At 50.7% G+C, this 21754-nt stretch overlaps 2 protein-coding genes across 2 annotated transcripts in view; one reads left to right on the top strand and one right to left on the bottom strand.

The window, feature by feature from the left end:
* LOC137752350 (polycystin-1-like protein 2) overlaps positions 1–21754 on the bottom strand; it is an 81607-nt gene that overhangs the window by 37594 nt on the left and 22259 nt on the right. The window contains 12 exon segments of the mRNA XM_068527086.1: positions 1836–1977; positions 4988–5184; positions 5872–6017; positions 7755–7931; positions 9074–9215; positions 9936–10056; positions 11908–12045; positions 12047–12113; positions 13633–13750; positions 15823–15872; positions 18266–18343; positions 20518–20922. Coding sequence (XP_068383187.1) covers positions 1836–1977; positions 4988–5184; positions 5872–6017; positions 7755–7931; positions 9074–9215; positions 9936–10056; positions 11908–12045; positions 12047–12113; positions 13633–13750; positions 15823–15872; positions 18266–18343; positions 20518–20922 — 1781 coding nt within the window.
* BCO1 (beta-carotene oxygenase 1) overlaps positions 6631–21754 on the top strand; it is a 90683-nt gene continuing 75559 nt past the window's right edge. The window contains exons 1-7 of the mRNA XM_068527572.1: positions 6631–6688; positions 7676–7861; positions 9032–9352; positions 9945–10153; positions 12271–12468; positions 13757–13905; positions 20393–20539. The gene's annotated coding sequence lies outside the window, so the exon portion shown is untranslated. The remainder of the gene's footprint in view (positions 6689–7675; positions 7862–9031; positions 9353–9944; positions 10154–12270; positions 12469–13756; positions 13906–20392; positions 20540–21754) is intronic.

Below are 21754 nucleotides of genomic sequence, written 5' to 3'. Positions count from 1 at the left end.
AGAGCCATCGCATGGGGTCACCTGGGCTCAGACTCCACTCCCCATGCAACCCAAACCCTTGGGTGACGATGTGGCCTCGCTGAAGCCAAGGCAGGCGTGAGGAGCAGGAGGGCTGGACGTTTGTGCAGAGTTCCTATCAGTGCACAGATTGTGCGTGCGTGTATGTGTTACGTCTGACGGGTGTGTGACTGTACGTGCGTGAATGTGAGTGTTTATGTGTGTATTGAGGGGGCTGTGTGTGGACGTAAGTATTTGAGTGTGTGTATATGTGAGTGTAAGTGGGTATGTGTGAGTGTAAGTGTGTGAATGTGTGTCTGAGTGAATGTGGTTTGAGGGTGTGGGAGTATAAGTATCTGAGCATGAATGAGTGTGCGTATGTGGTTTTGTGCAAGGTGGGGGCTCAAGCCAGGGAAAATCTGGGCTGGGCCCATCACACAAGCTGCCTGTGTCGCTGACTTGAGGCCAGGTGTTCCTTCCCTATCACGTGCTAAGTTCTTTCAGGACACTAGCCTCATGCATCTCTGGATCTTTCCCAGAGTGCCTTGCACAATGCCCAGCACATAGTAGGCATTCAGTAAACATTCACTGACTGGAGATAGCTAGCTGGCTGGCTGGCTGGCAGGCTGGCTGGCTGGCTGGCTGGATGGATGGACATAGCACTTATTCCAATTTTGTAATTATATATGTATTTGTGAAATGGTTTAGTAACTGGCAGGCCCAGTTGTCTAAAAGTGCCATGAAGGCAGAGGCCACGTCTATGTGATTTGCTGATGAATTTTCAATGAGTTGCATAGTACCTGGCACATACTAGGCATCTGGGGAGCACTTGTTGAATGAATGAAAAAATTAATGCATGGATAAATGAGTGGAAGGGTGGAGAGATGGATGTATATGTACATGTATAGATGTATGTGCATAGAAGGGATGCATGAGCAAATGGATGTGTAAGTGGGAAGTATGATATTAGGGTGATCAGGGTCCCAGAAATAAAGGTCAGCATAGCAGGCTCCAGGACCAGGAACGTGAGGGGGACAACCTCCTGACAGAGTGGGTGGGGCAGAGCCAAGACAGCTCTCCCCTTTACTGCTTATGGCTTCTTTATTGACATTTGGCTGCCACAACGTTGGGAACGTGGTGATTCAATTTGAGTTCTCCAAGAAGCAGGCCCTAAGGCAAGAATTTGACAAACAGTCATTTATTTGGAGATAATCCCAGGAAACACTGGAAGCAGAATGGGGAAGTGAGACAGGGAAGGGTAGGAGGCCCGTCCAGGGGGTGTGATCAAGCCACTTACCTGGGGCTCAGTCCTACTTGGGAGGTCTCCACCAAGAGGAACGGGGGAGACGGGGTATCTGTACCCCAGCGCATTAGTCACTGAGAACTGCATTGACCCCCTGACATGTCCAACCTGCCATGTGGGCAGGCAGAGTGGACTCTGGAGGGGAGGTCAGAGAAGGCCCCCAGGCAAAGAAAGGCAAGAGCTGGCAGCTGGACATCGCAGTGCACTCAAGTGGGGGCCATGGTCGGGTCAGCAGCAGCATCTGGACACACCCTTGGCCACCCAATGATTAGTTAGATTCAGGTGTGCACCGGCTGGCGGGGGAGTGAGGTGTGTGAGCACACAGGCCATCACAAGCAGCGGGAGACACAGGGCTGTGAGAGGGGCACCTTCCCTCCCTTGGCATTGCCCATGTGGGAGCCTTGGAAACAAGAAGGCAGAAGTCTTGGGGGCCCTGTGACTGAGGGACCTGTGACCTGGGTTGGGGTCTGTTGTCAGCCACCCACCGCAGAGGTGCACGTCCTGTTGCCTGGCTCAGCGGGTGGGAACTACTCACCTGGGCCAAGGGTGTGAGCTCCTCACTGCGGCGGGTCGCCTCTGTCAGTACCTCGGCCAGCTCCTGCACCTTCTGCATGTCCCCCAAGGTGGCGTTGACCGCAGGCAGTGACCCCGCAGACAGAGAGGATACGCTCTCTGACCTTGGCATAGACATAGGAAGGTGGGGAGAGGAAATGTGATTCCAGTGGCTTGATGAAGCTGTTTCAGAAAGATGTGGCGTCTGAGAAGGTGACCAGGCTCCTGTGGGGTTTTCCAAAGCCGGTAGACCTCTTCTTGTCTCCTAGGATGTGTGGTGGGCAGAATCATAGCCTCCCAAAGATAGCTACATCCTAATCCCTGAAATCTATGGATATGTTACTCACATGACAAAAGGCACTTCGGCAGAATCGCTTTGGAGATTTGATTAAGTTAAGGATTCTGAAATGGGGAGAGTATCCTGTATTAACGAGTTGGGACCAATGTAATCACAGGGGCCTTTAGTAGAGGGAGGTAGGAGGGTCAGAGTCAGAGAAGATGTGATGATGGAGGCAGAGGTGGTGGAGAGGGAGAGGGAGATGGAGATGGGGAGAGAGGGACAGAGGGAGAGGGGTCGGGATTTGAAGATGCTGGTGTTGAAAATGGAGCAGGGAATGTGAGCAGCTTCTAGAAGCTGGAAAAGCCAATGGGTGGATTCTCCTCTAGAGCCTCCAGACAGTTCACAGCCCCGCCACCGCTTTGGTTTTAGCCCAGTGAGACTCATTTCAAACTTCTGACCTCCAGAAATGTAAGATAATAAATTTGTGTTGTTTTAAGTCATAAAGTTAATGGTTATTTGTTATAGCAGCAGGAGGACACTAATACAGGATGTCTCAAGCTTTCTCCAAATCTTGAAATCAAATCTATAATATCTGGGGAATTCCCTGGCGGTCCAGTGGTTAGGACTCCGCACTCTCACTGCCAAGGGCCTGAGTTTGATCCCTGGTCAGGGAACTAAAATCCCATGTGCCATATGGCACGGCCAAAAAAAAAAATCTGTAAAATCTGGCATTATTTAAAAACAAATGGTGTCTCAGGGTCTCACTGTGACTAAACTGGCATGAAATTCCGAAATTGGATTACTTTGTTGGCCCAGTATGGATGGGAGGTCTTTTTGCAGACTTGGGTCCCTGTGTGCCTTTGGGACAATGGGGACAAGAACCCCTCCAGCCATCCCCCAACTCCAGCCTTAAGCCAGACCTCCTGGGGCTTCCGGGGAACATGCTTTCTAAGCCGCAAAGCCCTAATGAGAGGGGCTGGCTTTGGCTGAGGCAGAGAAAAACCTAAGAAAATAATTTTAACACCACCCCATCGAACTTTCTGCGTTTATAGAAATGTTCTGTCCCTGTTTTGTCCAGTAACATAGCCACTTACCAAATGTGACTACATATTAAGCCCTTGAAATGTGGCTAGTGCAGCCAGAGAACTGAATTTTTAACTTTATTTCATTAAAATTAATTTTAATTTAAATGTACATGGCCAGACATGGCTCATGGCAACAATCTGGAAGAACACAGACAGAGGTGAGTAATCCCTCTTACCCTCCCGTCCTGCTTGCTACTCACAACTCACTCTTCTAACCGTCTAACAGTCGTTCACAGCAGCTGCAGAGTTTGAGCATGTCTGCCAACAGCTCAGGGTGCAGCCAGGCTTCCATTCAGGGCATGGCTTGGATGGAGGAAAGAATAGCCCTATGAGGGGACTCCTGTCAGAACGTTCTGGAAGGAAAGTCAGGTAATGGATAATCTCATGTTTGCCTCTGCAGCTCTTCCCCATCCTTGGTCACCATCCTGGAGGCTGCATTCATGGAGATGTCACTGGCTGCTGAGCCTCTGGCCCATGGATTCACTCAGCGGGAGATGAGAGGGCAGGAGGAGAGAGAGCTGGAAGCTTTGCTCCCGGCGCCCTCCCTGCCGGGGTTTCCTGCCTCATCCTTCAAAGCCACCGCTCCTATCAGGGAGCCCCCTCCACGCGTAGCTACCCCTTGAGGATGCTGGTCACTTCAGGGTGAGCCCCTGGGGTCCTGTGTTCTCTCTCGTTTGTTTCTGAGACCTTACCCCCAGTTTTCTCAACAGAGCCCGTCTTAAAATCTTCTCCATTGCCCAGTTAGAGCTTGACATCTGTCTCCCGACAGGACTCTGGTGTTTCATGAGAAGACCTTGCTTCGGGCTGTGCAGTCTGTGTGCTTAGGACCCCAGGGCATCCAAAGGGTAGTTTGCTGTAAGTCATGCTCAGGGTGAATGAGAGCCAGGTGGGGTGTGGGGGCGGGGGAGGTGGGAGTGGGGGAACTAGGTGAAGGAAGGGGCTGCGGTGAGAGGGCTGGAGGTGGACGGGGGAAGAGCGAACATGGGTTTGCTCCTGTCTTCACCACCTACTGGAAATGTGGACCCGGGAAAGCTGCTCACATTCTCTGCACCATGCTGAGGACTTTCAGGCAAACCCTTCAGGAACCAGAGGAGCCTGTCTTCTGTCCTCCGTGCCCAGCAGGTGTGATGCTGTGTGTCGTGCACGCAGGTAGCATGCCTGGGAGCACACACTGGGAGAGGAAGTAATCATACCTTTTGCCAGAGTTGTTTCTAATGCTAGGTTTTAATACATGGAATGGCCATTTTTGTGGATTAAAACTGGTTGAATGTTGGCAATTTCATATGATTTGACCCACAGCTACAGTGAATGTAATTCTTAACATTCACCACAACCTTATGAGGAAAATACTATTATTGTCCCTGTTTTCCAGGTGGGGAAACTGAGGCTTAGAGAGATTCAGGCCTGTGACAATAGAGATGGTAAATGACAGAGCTGGGACAACATCAAACCATTAACCGTATGACCAAGATGGGGTCCCTTTCCTCCTCTGGGCCTCGGTTTCATCCTCTTTAGTAGGAAGAGACTGGAGTGGTACCCTCTAAATTCCCTCCCGCCCTGGAAACCTGTGGCTCCGTGAGGCTGAGCAGAGAAAGCAGGCTTCCTTCATCCTATGTCACTCACTGAAAGGACCAGAAGAGGGAGGTGACATCAACAACTCGGGAGACACCAAAGACTTCTCCACAGATCCGTGGACCCCACTGCCCACCCCGAATGGCTGCGTACAGACCCCAGGGCCCCAGCAAAGGGACAAAGGAGTCCATCAGGAGCACCTTCTGTCTGGCGTCCACTCTCAGCGGCTGCCTGGAGCCCGGCCCCTGGCACTGCTAGTCCAGCACGGATGACACAGACCTGGCCAGCTGGAAGAGCTGCTCAGGGCCACGCCCGCCCTGCAGAGTGGCGGTGACATTGTCCCACACTGCGGCCTGAAATGCCTCGTCCTCCACACGGGTGCCTCCACGTCCCTCCTAACGGGAGACCAGAGACATGCTCAGAGCAGGAGGATCTCAGCCCATCGGTTTTTGTTCCAGAACCTGGAGCCTGAAGTTCCTGGCCTGCACGGGGTAAAGCAGAGCAGGGCTGGATGGCTTGGCACCTGGCATGGGGGCTCTCCCGAGGCTGGAGGGCAGTGGACCCACTTGTGCCAGCAGCCAGCGGCCACCAAAAGCAAGTCTCAGGCAGGTCACTACTTCTCCCCTCACTGCCCTCCTCATCGTGCTCTCAGGCCCTTCCACTCCACCACGCTCTGACCCTTGAAATTCACTTGAGATTTTCTCCAGCCTCTGCCTTATAGACCTGTTGGCTGATCTTGGTCCTCCTTCCTCTGGACTCTGAAGGCGCTTGGCCTAACTCATCTCTGGATCCTTCTGCCCCCATCTCCCTCAGGTCCCCCACCCCAAGTCCCCCAGGCCCTTCCCCTATACTGGCCACTAGTCATAAAATCTACAAAGGTAGAGACCACATCTGTTTTGTCCACGGCTGCATCCCCAGGACCGGGCACATAGTAGGTGCTCTGTAAATACATATTGAAGGAATGAATGAATCAACCACTCATCTGGTCATACCCTCGGCTCCCTTCAACCCGGCCACCCTTTTGTTGAGGTTTAGACAAGTCAAGAAGTTGTCTCAGTAGAGAAACAGTGGCTGCCACCCACCTTAACTGCTGCCTGGGTCTGCTGTCTGTCACCCACGTGATTGCAGACAGAAATGACCACTGTCAGCATGAAGTCATTGTTTTCTGTTCCAAGTGGCAGGTAAACTGATGGGAGGGCAGGTTGAGGGCCACAGTGTAGACAGGAACCTGGCAAATGGACATTGGACAATTAGGGGGATATCTCCAGGCCCCAGGGAGACTGTAAACCCACCAAGGTAGAGCCTGATGACAAGGACACAAAAGCCACAGCTCGTGAAGTCACGGCAGGCACTCGTGGACTCCATACTTCCTGGGAGAAGATGGCCATTTATGCCGATCCACTGTCCTCTCTAAGTAATCACATGCTGCTGTGACTTTGGAAGAATTTTACTAAAATCCATGAAAGTTTTCAGAAAAAGAATCCCCCACTTACAAGCTTTTTAGAAAAATTCAAGGTGGTAAACCAAATTACAAAAAGAAGGAGAAAGAGGAGGAGGAGGAAAAGATCTTAACAATTGGTTCAAGATGTATCCAAACTCCCTCAAATGTTACTTCCTGTACAAAGGCCTTCCCAGGCTGCTCTATCTAAAACAGCGCCCCTGTCCTGTGTCTTTGTTTACCAGCTATCTCTACCACTAATTATAAATACAGTGAGGTCAGAGACTTCCTCTCTTTTGTTCACTGCTGTATATCTAGGACCTAGAACGGAGCCTGATGTTCAATACGTCTGCTGTAAGAGTGAATGAATGAATGAATATCCTTCGTATCCTTAAAGGGGACCTGCCTATCATTGGAATCACTTCATTGTAGTGTGCGGACAATCACGACGTTCTTGAATTGTAATTGACAATTCATTTTTATATGGTCACACTTCCCTGCCCCTTACTGGAGCAGCTAGCCTGGCGTCTCCATTTAGGGGGACACAGGTTTGAAATGAAATCTACTTACCTTCCTTGAATTGGTCCCTTCCAGGCTCAGACCCAGTCACGGCCCTCTGAACAGCCCTGCATTCCACGTCCATCTGACGGGCACTCCATGAAAACCACACTCCTTTGGGTCTGAGGAGGGGACCCCTCCACCTTTGCCTAGTCAAGGGGTTCAGTTTATGTCCTTGTGGTGTTTAATGCCGGACACTGGGGAGCACCCCTGCAACACTCCTGGAGCCTAGGTTTGCAGGAAGGTCCCAATCTGACTAGCACATTTTCAGAGCTCTTGTGAGGGTCACAGGATGCCAAAGGCCATTGGGAGGAGACAAGGACTCAAATGGGCCTGCCAAGGACCAACCACCCCCAAACCGGAAGAGCAGAGGCAATGTGGGCGCTCGCCCCGTCTCTCCTGCTGATGCCCTGCTGCTGTCGTGGGTGTGGGTTGTGGTGACAGGACACTGGCTGGGGCATTGCATGCTCCGTCCTCTCCTGTAAACCTGTGCAAACAGGTCTCGTCTCAGCTCAGCATGCTCTGTGACATCACCCATTCCCGGCTGCCCCCCGCAAAGTGGGGTCAGTAACGTCGTGGACCCTTCTGTGAACCAGGCCATCCCTGTCCTGAATAGCTCCAGGGGTCGGGGCTACTCCAAGCGTGCACTGAGGAGTGGTATCCTGGTAGCGGCCCCACGTGGTCACACTTTTGCATATCCTCCTCCATTTAGCCCGTTCCACGTCCCTCATGCCACAGTAGAGGTCGTTTTGGTCTCCACAGTTGCGGAGGAGATAGGGAGTTACTGCTTCTCACCTTGCTGAGATGTGTGGCAGGGTCCGTGTGCCTGGGGGCGGGGCTTCAGGGTCATCCTGCAAACCTCTCTCACACATGGTACATATTCTTTGCAGCTCCCAGAGAGAGACGGGCACCTATTCTTGGAGAGGATGAGCCCAGGAGCTGAGCGGAGAGCTAGTCCTGAGCCGGTACCTGACTCCAGGCAGAAGCAGTACCCCAGGGGCCCCGGGGCGGCGGAAGCGTTGCAGAAGATGGCGAAGCTCGTCAGAACAGTGCCCTCCTCCGGGGCAGTGGTGCAGGTGGGCACCTCCGGGAGGGGCAGGGAGCTGATCACGTAGGTGCCCTCCCCGTAGGCGCGCCTGGTCACCGCTGGGGAGAGGAGACAGAGGGTGCTTGGGGGGCTGTGTGAGGCGCACAAACTCCGCCATGGTTCACGATCTCCTGGGAGCTTGTTCAACATGCAGGTTCCCGGGCCTCTCTCCAGGGCCTCAGACCTCTGTAGATTCTGGGGTGGGGCCCAGAAATCTGCATATCTAACAACTCCCACGCCCACCCCCTCACCCCCTTGATGCAGGGCGCTCCAGGGTCTCACTCTGAGAAACTGGGCAGAGATAGAGTCCCAGTCCTGCCATTTACTATCCATGTGACCTTGGCTTTGACCTTTTTAAGAATCAGTTTCTCACCTGTAAAATGGGGCTAATAATAATAGCTTCCTCCCAGGGCTTTAGTGAGGAGGAGTATATCGGGAAACAAGACTTGCTCAAGAGATCGAGTTAGGACGGGCCACAGCCAGGATCTGGAAACACGCAGAACTCATCCAAAACCATGGGCTCCCATAACACCATGAAGAGCCCCCAGCTAACCTGCGCCAATACCCCACACCACCTGTTATAATCACCTGGTTTTTCAAAAGGAGTGCACACCTGGAAGAGCTGGGCATAGAGAATTTTAATCAATTAAAATGAATCCTCTGGCCTACACTTAATTCAGAAGGTTTGGGGTGAACCCAGGAGTGTGCATTTTAAACTAGTACCCCAGGTCATCCTGGGCGGGTGGTCTGTGGGCCACTTTGAGAAATATTGAATCAAAGGAATGCATCTGAAAAAGACTAATTACCCCATTATTTATCTTTTTGAGAGTCTACTTTTCCTGCTGCTCTGGGCTTGTTTTAAGTGAGAAGCGCTGAATCGCCTGGCAGGACGCGCAGGCTGCACACCCCAGGATGATCTGCTTTTGCCACTGGTGGTGTATCATCCATCCTGCATCATACAGTTCAGAGGCGGGTGTTTCTGTTGTGCCATTTGCATGAGAGGAAACTGAGACACAGAGAGCTTGAATCCGATGCCTGAAGTCTTCCAGTTAGAAGGTGGCGGTAGTGGGATTCACACCGGAGCCTGTGTATGGTCCCCACCCTGCACTGATGTCCCCTGTTTCAGCGCTCCTGGGTTTGTCTTGCTCACTGTCTGCAGGAGACAGGATCCGTGACAAGAGACTGAAGGAGGCCTTCCCACCTCTGACTCTGATTCCGGTGGCCTGGCTGCGGGTCCTCAGGAAGGAGCTGTTCAGCAGCAGGGTGGCGGTGTCGCTCTGAAGGAGGATTAAAGAACGCAGCCAGAATCCTTGGAGTCTGCAGGCCGCCGGGAGGGGCTCAGCCTGAAAGAGAGCACAGCCCAGGGCCCCTGAGGCTGCAGCCAGCCTCCAGGACTCAGCAGGGCAGTGGCTTCTGACCCTGGGAGGCCTTTCGGATTTGTCTCCAATGGATGGATGGCAGTATCACCTGCTTTCCTGAGGTCAGCCCAAGTAGCCCATCTCCAGCCATGTTAGGGTGTTCGTCCTTGGCCAGGTTCCCTGGAAGCAGAGCCTGGGACAAGGATTTGTGTGCAGGGCATTTACGAGGGAGGGCTCCCAGGCAAAACCAGGAGAGCAGGGAGGGAAGCCGAATGGGGTGGAGAATGAAACAAGGCAAAGAAGTGGTTTCGGGAGGCATCCAGCTTCATTCAGCCTGATCCCATGGGGAGCTCTGGTGCATAAGCTGCACCACAGAAATTGTCTCACTCAGAGCCCAGGGGGCTGGGCTGTTAGACCCCACAGTTATTGGCCAGCAGCCGCCCCATCGCAGCTGGGGGATGCCTGCATCAGCCTGGTAAGGATGGGCTGGGGCACCCACAGCTTCTGCTGCGATGTTTCCCTATTGTTTCTGCTCCGCTGCATCCGTTCTGTCTTCTGACCAATGCTCCCCAGCCCCCGACTCCTACTCCTTGGGTTCTGAGTGGAGTTGACCAACCCCCAGCTCAGTCCTGGGCATGTGACTCAGGTCTGGTCAATCAAAGTGGGAAGACGTTTCTGTTTTTGAGAGGCTGTCCATGTCCTCACCTTCTCCAGCAGGGTGTCATCTAAATACCAGCTGAACACGGCTGCTGCAGGCTTGTCCCCCATGGTGACCTTGAGCATAATGTCCCTGCTGGCATTCACTGGCCTGCAGTTCTCCTCACAGCTGAAAGGGAGACAGAGAACGGAGCAGGGATGCTCCCTCAGACGTTGTGGCCGCCCGCCTGGTCTTTTGTCCAGTTCTTCTCAAGTCCTTTGAGAAGGTAGGAAATGGCTTTGTCAAGTGAAAGATGGAATAAAAACAACTTCTGCCCCAACCAAAACCAGGTCACGAAGATGGAGCGATTCGTTCCTGCCTGAATTCCCATTTCATTCACTGCACAGGAGAACGACACGGAAAGTGCTTGAGGCTGAGAGAGGACCCTAGGCTCCAACCCCACCCCTGCCACTTGTGAGTGACCGCTTTGCACAAGTCACTTAACCTCTCTGAGCCTCAGTTTCCTCACCTGTAAAGTGAGGGGATAAGAGCAGTCAATTTCCATGATTCTTTCGAGTGCTAATAATGATAAGTGAATCCTGTGATTTTACAGCACACATGCCACATCCCATTGTTATTAGCTTAGCCAGTGCTGACCACAACCCTATCAGAATCCCCATATCACAGACGAGCAAACTGAGCTCAGAGAGTTGTGTGATTAGTTCCAGTGACACAACTCCTGAGTGGGGGATGGAACATGGTCCCACACGTCTGGACCCGAGTCCTGGGCCTTCTGTGTAATGTCATATTCCCTCACGTGAGCCAGCGAGAGATCACTGACTCCTGCTGTGTCCAACCCATCCCCAGTCCTTTCAGTATGAGCTTTATAATAGCTCTCGAATCTCCCCACTTCTGTCTTCACGTCTACCCTAGTGCAAGTGAGCCAGACATTCTCCATTTGCCCCTGCAGCCCACTTGCCATCAGCTCTGTGGCTCTGTGCGCCAGGGACTGATCTCCATAGACTGCATCACCAAGTCTCCACACCAGCCAATGGGCCCAGCCAATGGGGAGCATTGAGAGGAGAGAGGTTTGGGATAGTTATTCACCACTTTCCCTGCTCCTTACCAAATGGACTGCAGTTGGCAGAGGCCGTGTTCCTCTGGCCAAGGCCACAGCTCATGCCTGGGGCACCTCTCCCACAGCTGCAGCTCCCAAGGGGGTTCCAGTGATGCCATCCCCTTCTCTTACCCCTGCAGGCCTACGAGGGACAATGGCTTCCTCCTGTTGTAGTCCTGCATTGACATCCCTGGTTGATCCCCTTATCCCTGCCCTTGTCTGTAAATAGACCCTTTATCCAACTCCCCTCCTTTCCCAGTTTGAGTGAGCCATCTGCTTCCTTCAGGGACCCAGCTGATAGCCGCGCTACCTTGAACTCTCACCTTGATTCCTGCAAGTGCCTAAGCAGCCTCCCTGAGTCCTCTCTCGCCGCCCCCCGACCCCGCCCCAGCCACTTCTCCACCCTGCTACCAGAGCGTTTGGAAGCAACACGTGATCATGTTCCCAGCCTGCTTAAAAGTCTTGGGTGGCTTTCCAGAACTCTTAGGGTAAAGACCAAAATCATGTGTCTGACATAACCCTCAAGGCCCTGCCGGAGCCAGGCCCTGCCTGCTCTTCCTCCACGCCCCAGCCACACCAGCCTCTTTCACTTCCGGATTATTGTATCCCTCCCTTGACTGTCTGTTCTCTCTCCCGCCCTCCCTTTTCCTGGCCAAGTTAATTCCCCTTCTGTCTTCACATCTCTGCTGAGGGCAGCCTTCCCTGACCCCGAGTCGGGGAAGTTGTCATAGAGGCGCGCTCTCTCCTTCCATTCATTTGTGTGAACCACTGCTGATCACCAAGTAACCCCAGTGAGAACTGAGACTGGGTCTGGTTTTACCCACCACTGTACGTCCTGCCCCTTAGTCAGTGTAGCCAGAGCTGGCACTCAGTACGTGTTGGCCAAATGGCAGCCCTGCAGGAGTTTGCTCTTGTGCTCCCACCTGACTCGCGGCCTGAGTTCCAGGGGGGCAGACACGTAGAGGCACTGCTCCTCCAGGTTCTCCAGCCCCCAGCCTCTCCAGACTGCCAGGCGCAGGGTAACAGCAGAGTCAGGCGTCGGCAGGCAGGACGGTGGCACCCAGCTCCCTCTGGTCTGTGCGGAGCAGCTGCCTCTCAACACAGTCACTCCACTGAGCCCAGCAGTGCCCTGAGAGAGAGAGGTGGGCCAACACTGTGATCCATCCAGGAACCTTGAACTTGACACATGTGGCTACCTTCTGGTTTGGGGTTTTTAGGGGAAATGGGTCATGGATAAGAAAATTGGTTCCAAATAGAGATTTTTTTTTTTTTAATTTTACTTTCAGGTTGAAGGAATGGTGCCACGGAAGAATGTTTCTGGGAAAATGACCCCCCGCTTCACCCAGACTCTGAGCAAACCTGCAGGATGTGTTGGCTTGTTTTGCATCAGTGACTTGCACTGGTGAGCAGGCCAGCGCAGAGCAGGAGAGGCGCCCAGAGGATATACAGCCCCGCCTGGGAGAAGGCACCTTCTTGTCCCTGGTGTAAGTGATTGTCCACAGCTGTTTGTCTCTGTGTGGTACACTGGGGACCTGGGAGGCTGTATCTCTATCTGGGAGGCTGCATGTCATCTCCTGCTTTGTACCAACCCAGTAAGTCTCTGTGTCCCTTGCCCTTCAACTCTGTTGATTAATGTGTATCCACTACCTCAACTACCCCTATGTGTAGTCATTCACAGGATATGCCTGAGCAAGGTCATCAGCTCAATCACCTAAAGCCCATATTTGTATCCTCTATTAATTCAGATAACAAGAACTAACATGCTGAAGGATGTCCTGAGCACTTACCAGTTAATATCAAAAGACTTCAAATGTTGCATGATTTTGACCCAGTTATTCCATTTCTGGGAATTGTTTATGAAAGTAACCACAGTCGCAAATAAAGATTGAACTGTAAGGATGTTCATTACAGCATTGTTTATAAGGGCAAATAATTTGAAACAACCTCAATGTCCAAAAAGAGGGCACTGGTAAATAAATGATCATACAGCAACTTGACAGTCTATTATGCAGTTATTATGAAAATCAAGATGGAGAAGAAGATTCCAAGACATGAAAATATGTGGGATATATTGTTCAATGAACAAAAAGGGTAACAAAAGCAATATGTACAGTATGAATGGCATTCATTTTATTTCTAAAAGAGTGTGTGCATAGCTAGGATATATCCCTATAAAAAGGAGAGCAACCATTTCTTAAAAATAAGTGCTAGTGCTACCATCTTGGTTTGTCAGAAAAGGCCTCATCACTTCCTCCTTCTAAACTATTTTCTCAGTGGCATACCAAGAGTGTGGAGGTTAAAAGACGGGTTCAGTCCAAGAGGGGAGGAGTATTTTACCACTAACGTTGTTTGTGGTGATAATAAAAAAGCAGGCTGAGTTTTAGGGTTTTAACTATTGTTCCTAAATTCTCTACAGATAGTGCCTCTCCTGGTTGCCTGCCTTCAGGGCCACCCCCATCGTGGTTTGCCACTGCTTCCCCCCACCTCCCATTTCCATGGAATTCACAATCTCTGGCACATACAAGGCACACAAAATGTCAAGCATGAGTAATCCTGGTGTGAAGGTTAAGAAAAAGAGCAGCAAAAGCTGACCGCTGTCCATCACTCCGTGGTGAGATAGCACGGTTCAGAGTTCTAAGGTCACCTACCACATGCCCACTGGAAGCGAAAGTCCTTGTTACTGTCTGGCCAGCCCAGAGTCACTGTTGTGAAAGGATCCAAGTACTGAGCAGGTTCCACGCACAGCTCCACATCCCCTCTATCTCTCTGCAGAAAAAGCAGCTGGCTGGTGAGACGCCCTCCACAGTTGGCACCCCACCTTGCGCCCCAGAGCAGTCTGTGCCAGGGGTGGCCACAGCGTGAGGCATGGAGTGGAGACAGGCCTGTCTGATCCCCCTGGCCTGCAGGGGATGGATCACTGGGTAAGTGACTCGGCCGAGTGCGGGCTGGGTGCCCAGGGTTCATCACGCGTTCAGCTGCATTAACAGAGCCTGCTCTGGGCCAGGCCCTGTGCTTGAGGCCTGGAGATACAGGAATAGAGACCCAGCCCCGCCCCCCCCCCCACCCCGACCCCTTATATCTAGTGTGACAGACAAGGAAACCAACAATTAAAACTCAGAGTGCTAACTGCTGCAGTAGAGAGGGCTCAGGGGATGGTGATAATAGATGAGGGAGGAAGTAGGTTAAGAACATCTGTTCCCCCTAAGGGTTTGACAGTGTCTGACTCCTGGGGCTGCTGTGGATCAGATCAGAAAAACGAGTGACGCGCTTCCTCTTGCATCTGGAGCAGAGGACAGTGCCGAGCTATTACCTCTACACAGCAGACAGCTGGTGTCAGGGCAAGCTTCCCAGAGGACAGGACCCCAGGGCCATCGAGACGGGGAAGGAGGAGGAGTGAGGGCGAGCTGGGGCAACAATGGAGAGCACATGGATTCAAGGAAAGGGGTTGGCAGGCATGTGGTGTGTTCCAGGATCAGTTCCGGTTAGACCTGTTAAACAGCTCAGGCCCAGAGGGCTTGTCCTGGGAATAACAGGAGGCTGTGGCAGAACTCAGTCCCCAGGGGTCTCTACGGTTTGAGAATAAAACTCAACCCCCTTGCCTTGGCACCTGAGACCCCATGTGATTTGGCCTCTGTCCATCTCTATAATCTCCTGCATCCTCCCGGCCTCCAACAACAGGCCTCAGGGCCTTCTCATCTACATACGTAGACAGCTCTGGTTCTGCTTTCCAGGATGGCTGACTGTCCTATCTCCAGGTCCCCACTTGAATGTTGCCTCTCAGGAGCCCGTGTCCGATCACATTTGCTAGTCCACCCTCTGTTAGTTGCTGTCTCTGCGCTGTATTGGTTCTAGTTAGACGCATCACAATTATTAATTATATGCTAATTTGTTAGTCTCACCCATTAAGCTTCATGAAGGCAGGGACCACGTCTGTTTATTCACCATTGTTTCCCCAGCCCCTAATACCAACCCTTGAACATTGTAGAGGCACAATAAATCCTGTTATTGAATAAATGCATGCATGAGCAATGTCAACAGCAAGGAGTCAAAGACTTGGTCTTGCTATAAATACCAAAAGACCTGGGCCTTTTTTCTAATAGAAGCATTAAAAGCCATGAATTTCCATCTGAGCACTGCCTTAGCTGTATCCCATAAATTTGGATAAGTTGTATTGTCATTATCACTTAAAATATTTTAAAATATCCTTGTGTTTTTTTCCTTTGACCCATTGATCTTTTTTTTAAGAAGTGTGCTGTTTAAGTTCCGAGGTGTCTGAGAGATATCTACATATCCTAGATAACTTATTATTGATTTATAACATGATGCTGTTGTGGTTAGAGGGCATGCTTCATTTGATTTCAATCCTTCTGGGTTTCTTTTTTTTTAATAAATTTGGACTTTAAGTTTATTTATTTATTTATTTATTTATTTATTTTTGGCTGTGTTGGGTCTTCGTTTCTATGAGAAGGCTTTCTCTAGTTGTGGCAAGCGGGGGCCACTCTTCATCGGGGTGCGTGGGCCTCTCACTATTGCGGCCTCTCTTGTTGCGGAGCACAGGCTCCAGACGCGCGGGCTCAGTAGTTGTGGCTCACGGGCCTAGTTGCTCCACGGCATGTGGGATCTTCCCAGACCAGGGCTCGAACCCGTGTCCCCTGCATTGGCAGGCAGATTCTCAACCACTGCGCCACCAGGGAAGCCCTGGGTTTCTTTTTAAACAGAAGAAGCCTCAGCGATTGCTAGTGCTCTGGCTGTTAGCACCCAAAAGCCCAAATTCAAAGCTAAAACAGAGTATTTAGACATCTTTTTCTTGTGAGGTTAAGTGTTTTAAAAAAAAATACATTCTTTTCCTGAGCCTTTGTTCCAGGTGGTTCTTGGAGGCTGGAAGGAGCTATGAACACAGTGGGGATGGGTGTCAGACGTTGGTGGTGTTTATAAGGTCACCAAAGGGCAGAGTCAGAGGGTACGCTGAGGCTGCCCTGGGAGTATCTGCCTGTCTTTGGAAATTGTTTAGGGACACACAGAGAATATTCAGATTGTAAGAAATGGGTCAAAAGCAAAACCGTGATGTTCACCGCTGGGCTATAGACACTTCTTTGGCAGATAAGAAAGAGGCAGGCAGCTGCCAATGGCAGGTAGAACAAGATTAAGGTCAGACTTGCAGCTGTTCGCCAGTAATGTTTACCTGCCAGCTGAAGGGTGAGGGTGGGGAGCCCTCATCTCATATGCTATTTTCTGTGGTGCAAATATTCCCATAAAGGCAGATTTCAGGATACCAAGTTGACCTCACTGAATGCATAGTGGGAAGAGATGGGCACAACCAGCTCTGGCAGGCTGGTAGGAGCTGGACTCAGCGCACCATGGTGTGTTTCTGGATCCATTCATTGGCCTCTTAATGGCCGTGCGAACCTCGGCAGGTTAGTTACTCTTTCTGAGTCTTAGGTGCCTGATCTGTAAAGAAGGCTGAAGGCAACCCTTATTTCTCAAAACTCCAGGAGGACTGAATGCTGTGCTGTATGTATTATTGCTTTGTCATCTATTCTCTGTAAAGAATATTAGTGTGTCAAGTTAAAAAACGTGGAAAAGGCACTCTCAGCTGATATGCTCTGAAGATATTGAAATGTGAGTTTGATTAATGTCTAATTAAAGTGTAGTGATTAAGCTAAGCACTTAGGGTTGGTCATTCCATGTGATTCGCTAGGCCCTGGTGACTTGGGTGTTTTAAGATCAGGGTATTACTGATCTTTAAAAAATTCCCTCTCAGTGAATTCTTATTCTCACAATGATAAGTTTGAAGGTCTGTAAAATTATACAAAACAAAGCTAAAATGCCAGACACAGAGATCTTTCTTAACCGTAAGAAGGAAGATGGTCCAATAACCCTGAGTGAAGAAATCCAGAGAAATTGTTGCTACCCTGATCCTGCCATGAATTAGCTGAGTGACTTTTGCAAAGTCAATTAACCTCCCTGGACCTCAAATTCTATACGTGGAAACTCCTAGGAGGACTGTGGACAGTAAGTAGAACGGACATCTCATATTTTCTTCCCCCGTCCAGGCATCCATGTCCCCTTCTTTTGCTAATGGCACTTACAGATGATATTTTCCCTGGGGGACCATCCCTCCCCACCCTTAGTCCTTTGGATGAATCTGATCCTACATTATGTTCCGGGGTGGACGTGTGATCCTGGTCTGCCCTGAGTACCACTTCCCTCTGGTCTCAGCAACAGGTCTAGGAGGGACCGTGAACCAAGCTTAGACAAGTGAGAGGCAGCCTCAGGACTTGTTCTGAAAATATCAACCCAGAGATGCTCTTTCTCCTCTGGGGTTAAGGACTGAAGCCTGCGGCCATCTTGCTACTACTTGGGAAGAGGGAGTCGGACTGAAGCCAACATAGAACCAAGAGATGGAGAGAGGCAGACTTCTGAAGACATTGAGTGGCTGGGTCCTGCTGTGCCTAAACCCTGGACTTTTATTTTCTGAGTTGATAAAATTTCCTTTGGCTTGAGCCATTTTGAACTGCTTTTCTTTCTCTTGCTACTCAAAAGTCCTGGCAAACACAGTCAAGGTGAATGTTAAGACAGTGACATCTACTATTGGCTGCCTACCAATAGCCAATACCCTGCTCTTCCTCTTGGCTGTCAGAATCCATCTTCTCCCACAGAGCCTAAAAAGCATCCCTTACAGCTGGGCACCTGACCCTACTTCGGCCAATGGTATCTGAAGGGAAGGTTGCTGGGGCCTAGTGGGAAAGATTTTTTTCCCTAATAAAAAGAGATGCACAGGGGGAAATGGGTTTCTGCTGCTGCTGGATAATGCTGGGTTGACATGTGATGTCTGGAACTGCGGCAGCCATCTTGATTGCATGAGACACAAGCCTAAGGACCAAGCGAAAGCTCTGAGGATGGCAGAACAGAATGACAGACTGAGCCTGGGTCCTCGCTGGTGACACTGAGCCACTGAACCAACCCTGGAACTAACTTCTTAGTTATATAAGATAATAAGACTTGAACTTAAAGCCACTTATGTTGGGCTTTCTATTATTTGAAGCCTAAAGCAGTGTAACTAATACAAATTCGAATGTTTTAGAATTCTGTATCAATGGTTGGATGTTATACTGCTTACATTATTGCCTATTTAGAGTAACCAGAGAATTCTTAATATCTGTAGAACAAAATAAGTATTCAAAGCTCTCTTTTGAGGGGCCCCTCACTAGATTCCCGAGGAAGTGCAATGCCCTAAACTCCTGGTCACAAGTTTTATACCCCCTTGCAGAAAATTCTTACCTGTGACAGTGATGCTTCCAATTTTCAAACTCAAGTTTGAGAAGGCATTCCTCACCAGCACAGTGACCAGAAAGGTGCCTGCAATGCAGAGGGTGGAGAACTATGGGCATTGTAATAAATTGTTTAACTTGCTCTGAGACAGTTCTCCCAGCCTGTGCTTCTCCAGTCCTCTGATGGCAGTATCTGACTCTTTGATCATCGAAGAATGTAATGTATCCCTGATGTGTGCCAGGCACGGTGCAAGGCTCTGGGGACACAGAGATGAATGAAGCATGGTCCTTGTCCTCAAAGCCTTATGGTCTGGTAGGCGTGTGGGACACTGCAAGGTGGGAATCGGCATGGGAGGCAGTGTGGGCATGGGGTTGGGGGTCTGCTTCTACCCTGGGGGAGAAAGAAATGGTTAATGAGGTGGGGCAGGGGCTAGAGCTGAAGTTCAGAGGATGAGCAGGTGCTCATTTGCCCGATGAGAGAGGAGATTCCAGCAGGAGGAGGCCCACGACATGGTTTTAACAGGGTTGAGAGAGTGGGGAGGGGAGAGGAGGGTTTGTCAGAAGACTTGGAGAGAGCCGCTGCTACATGAGTATCCCCGTGCCCCTGCCTCCCCCGTGGGGCAGAGGTGGCGGGTGCTACCTTCTTCTCTTCTCAAGCCTGGAGGGAAGGTCTTCAGAGAGGGCCCTTGGTGAGCTGGGTGTGTGTTCTCTGGGAACCCCCGTGGACAGGTTCCTTCCTCATGCCCTAGGAATGATCTATGACGGGTGGAGGGAGAGGGAAGGGGAGAGAGGAAAGGCAGCATTTCTGCATTTGGGAAATGACTACAGTCAGCTGGAAGCAGCCGAGGACTGGGTGAGAATTTTCTATGGACCAGATGTTAGCCTTGTGGGGGGGTTGCTGGAGAGGGTAGAGAGGATGAGAACAGAGAAAGGGGCCCTGTTGGTGACAGGAGAAGCACCAGCTGAGCCGACGTGGCCTCTACGGAGAGGCACCACCCCCACCCCGGAAGCTATGGTCCCAGGGGCCCAGCAGGGAACCTCAAGAGCCCATAGAAGCTCCTACGAGAGGCGGCTGCAAACGTCTGCTGGGCGGTGAGAGCAAGGCCAGCGCCACCAAGTGAGGACCTTCCTGTCCTACCTGGTTCCCTTTCCTTCTCCCCTCACTCCCTTCATCCCTGGAGGCATCCAGTCTGTTTTTCTCATGGGGAAGAGAAGACCGCTTATCATCTAAGAGTGAGCCCCAAAGTCACAGGGTGTATGGAGGTTTTCTCTCTTACCTCCTACCAAGTAGCTTTTATAAGAGACAAAAATTAATTTGCATTTGAATTACAGCCTCTGTATTATATTTTCCATTGTCATTCCATTTCATTTCCAGATTCTTCCTGTTCCAAACTGTACCTTTGGTACCTGGCAAAATTGCAGTGTTTCTCTTCTTGACTCTGTCGTTCCTTCTGCCATCTCTTTTGCCACATCCCTTGCTGAGGGCATGGTAGCCCATACCTGCACATCATTACCCCCTTTCTCACACACCTCTGAGGTCCAGGGTAGCGGACCTGGGTGGGCTGGAGACTCTGCCACCTTCATCACATTCCTGCCTGCTGACCTCACCACACTGCCCTCAGAGACGCTCTGTTCTTTCCAGATTAAATGCACGTCAGCTGTGGCCTCCTGCCCTGGCTGGTGCCAGCCAGTCTGCTGCCCTATCTCTGTTCCAGCCAGCCTCCTGACACCTCCTCTCTTGTTCCTCTCTCTCCCACCCTTTAGTTTTTACCTATCTCTCCCCCGCAGGGCGTGGACTGCAGTTTCCCGAAACACATCCTCCTCTAGAAATGATGGAAGAAATCCAAGTACTCCTGCTCTCCTCCAGTGATTCTCAGTGGGGGTGATTTTGCTCCCTAGGGCACAGTTGGCAATGTCTGGAGACATCTGTAGTTGTCATGACTTGGGGGCTGGGGCTACTGGCACCTAGTGGGTCGAGGCCAGGGATGCTGCTAAACATCCTACAGTGGACAGGACGGTCCCCGCAGCAAAGAGTTATCTGGTCCCAAATGTCAGAAGTGCCAAAGCTGAGAATCCCTATGACCATAAGTTCTATAACTGCAGGTAATATCTGTCTCTTCCTTATTTTGTGACCCAGGCTGGATGCTGTGAACCATCTTTTTGTCTAGGACACACTGAAAAACTGGCTGGCAGAACCCTGGACACCAAGTCAGGAAGGGAAGAGGAAGGAGGTTTGGAAGGGGAGCCACAAACTCCAAGTACCTTCAAGCGGAGCTGCCACGTGGTAAGTCCCAAATGGCCCCCCAAGGCTCTCTTTCTCATGGGAGAAGGTTGCATTGAGTCCTGCCACCTCAAAGGTCAGCCTCTCCGGGATGCCGTGAGCTGCCGAGACATTGACCAGTAGGTCCTGTCCAAGCTCCAAGTTGCCAGAAGCCCAGGAGGCCTGCAGGCCTGACAGGGGCTCCACGAAGTGGATGGTGATGTTTCTGGAGGGGGCAGAGGTGGTGGTGTTGCTGGTGGCTCAGATCTCCAAGTGGTGCAGCCCTGGGCCCATCCGTTGCTGGACTGCTCCATCCAGGGTCAGACTGTAGGGGAGCGGGCCCCTCTGCGTGGTGAACTCAGCCAGGGTTGTGTTACCTCACAGCACAGTGTAAGTCACCCCTGTTCCTAGGTGGAGTAAGACACATTTAAGAATGTCAGTCATGCAGTAGATTATACTGAGATAGTTCAGACTCCAGTTGTGAAGTCAGATTCCACATATAGACATAGATATGGATATAAAGACATATGTAAGGATATATCCTCCCCACCCAAATATTAAAATAGATTATCTCTGAGTATTGGGTTCATGAATGATTTTTCTTTCAGGGCCCTCTCTGCTCACCTGCATATTCTAATTATTTTATTTATTTTATTTTAATTTAATTTTATTTATTTGGCTGCGTGGGGTCTTAATTGCAGCACACAGGATCTTCATTGCCACGTGCGGGTTCTTAGTTGCAGCATGCAGGGTCTAGTTCCCTGATGAGGGATCAAACCCGGGCCTCCTGCATTGGGAGCACGGAGTCTTAACCACTGGACACCAGGGAAGTCCCTCTAATTATTTATACTATGCATGTGTTACCGTAAACTTAAAAGTTTGTAGTAAAAACGTCAGAACATTTTGTTGATAGAGATATCCTTGTGGCAAGGAAGGCTCAAAAGGTAGCATCTCTTAAGGGTGTGGCTGGTTTTTATGCATGAGAATTAGCCTCCAGTCTTGTCTTAAGCCGAAGCAGTGAAGCCCTTTCCATCTCCACGGCTAACTGCCTGAAACCCTGCCCAACGAGAGAGCTCAGCCTGTTCACATTAAGATGGGGCTCCCTTACAGACTGGGGCTGGTTATCCTAACTGGATGCTAAATATTGTGGTTGACTCTTAAAAAATATGATTTAAACCACTAATTTAAGATTCTTTCCAATAGAAACCAAGGTAGTATATTTCCTGTTTGAGTGATCCT

Source organism: Eschrichtius robustus, chromosome 19 (assembly GCF_028021215.1).
Source record: "Eschrichtius robustus isolate mEscRob2 chromosome 19, mEscRob2.pri, whole genome shotgun sequence".
NCBI lineage: Eukaryota > Metazoa > Chordata > Mammalia > Artiodactyla > Eschrichtiidae > Eschrichtius > Eschrichtius robustus.
Note: the sequence above shows the minus strand (reverse complement) of the source record. Positions and strands in the feature narration are given on the sequence as shown.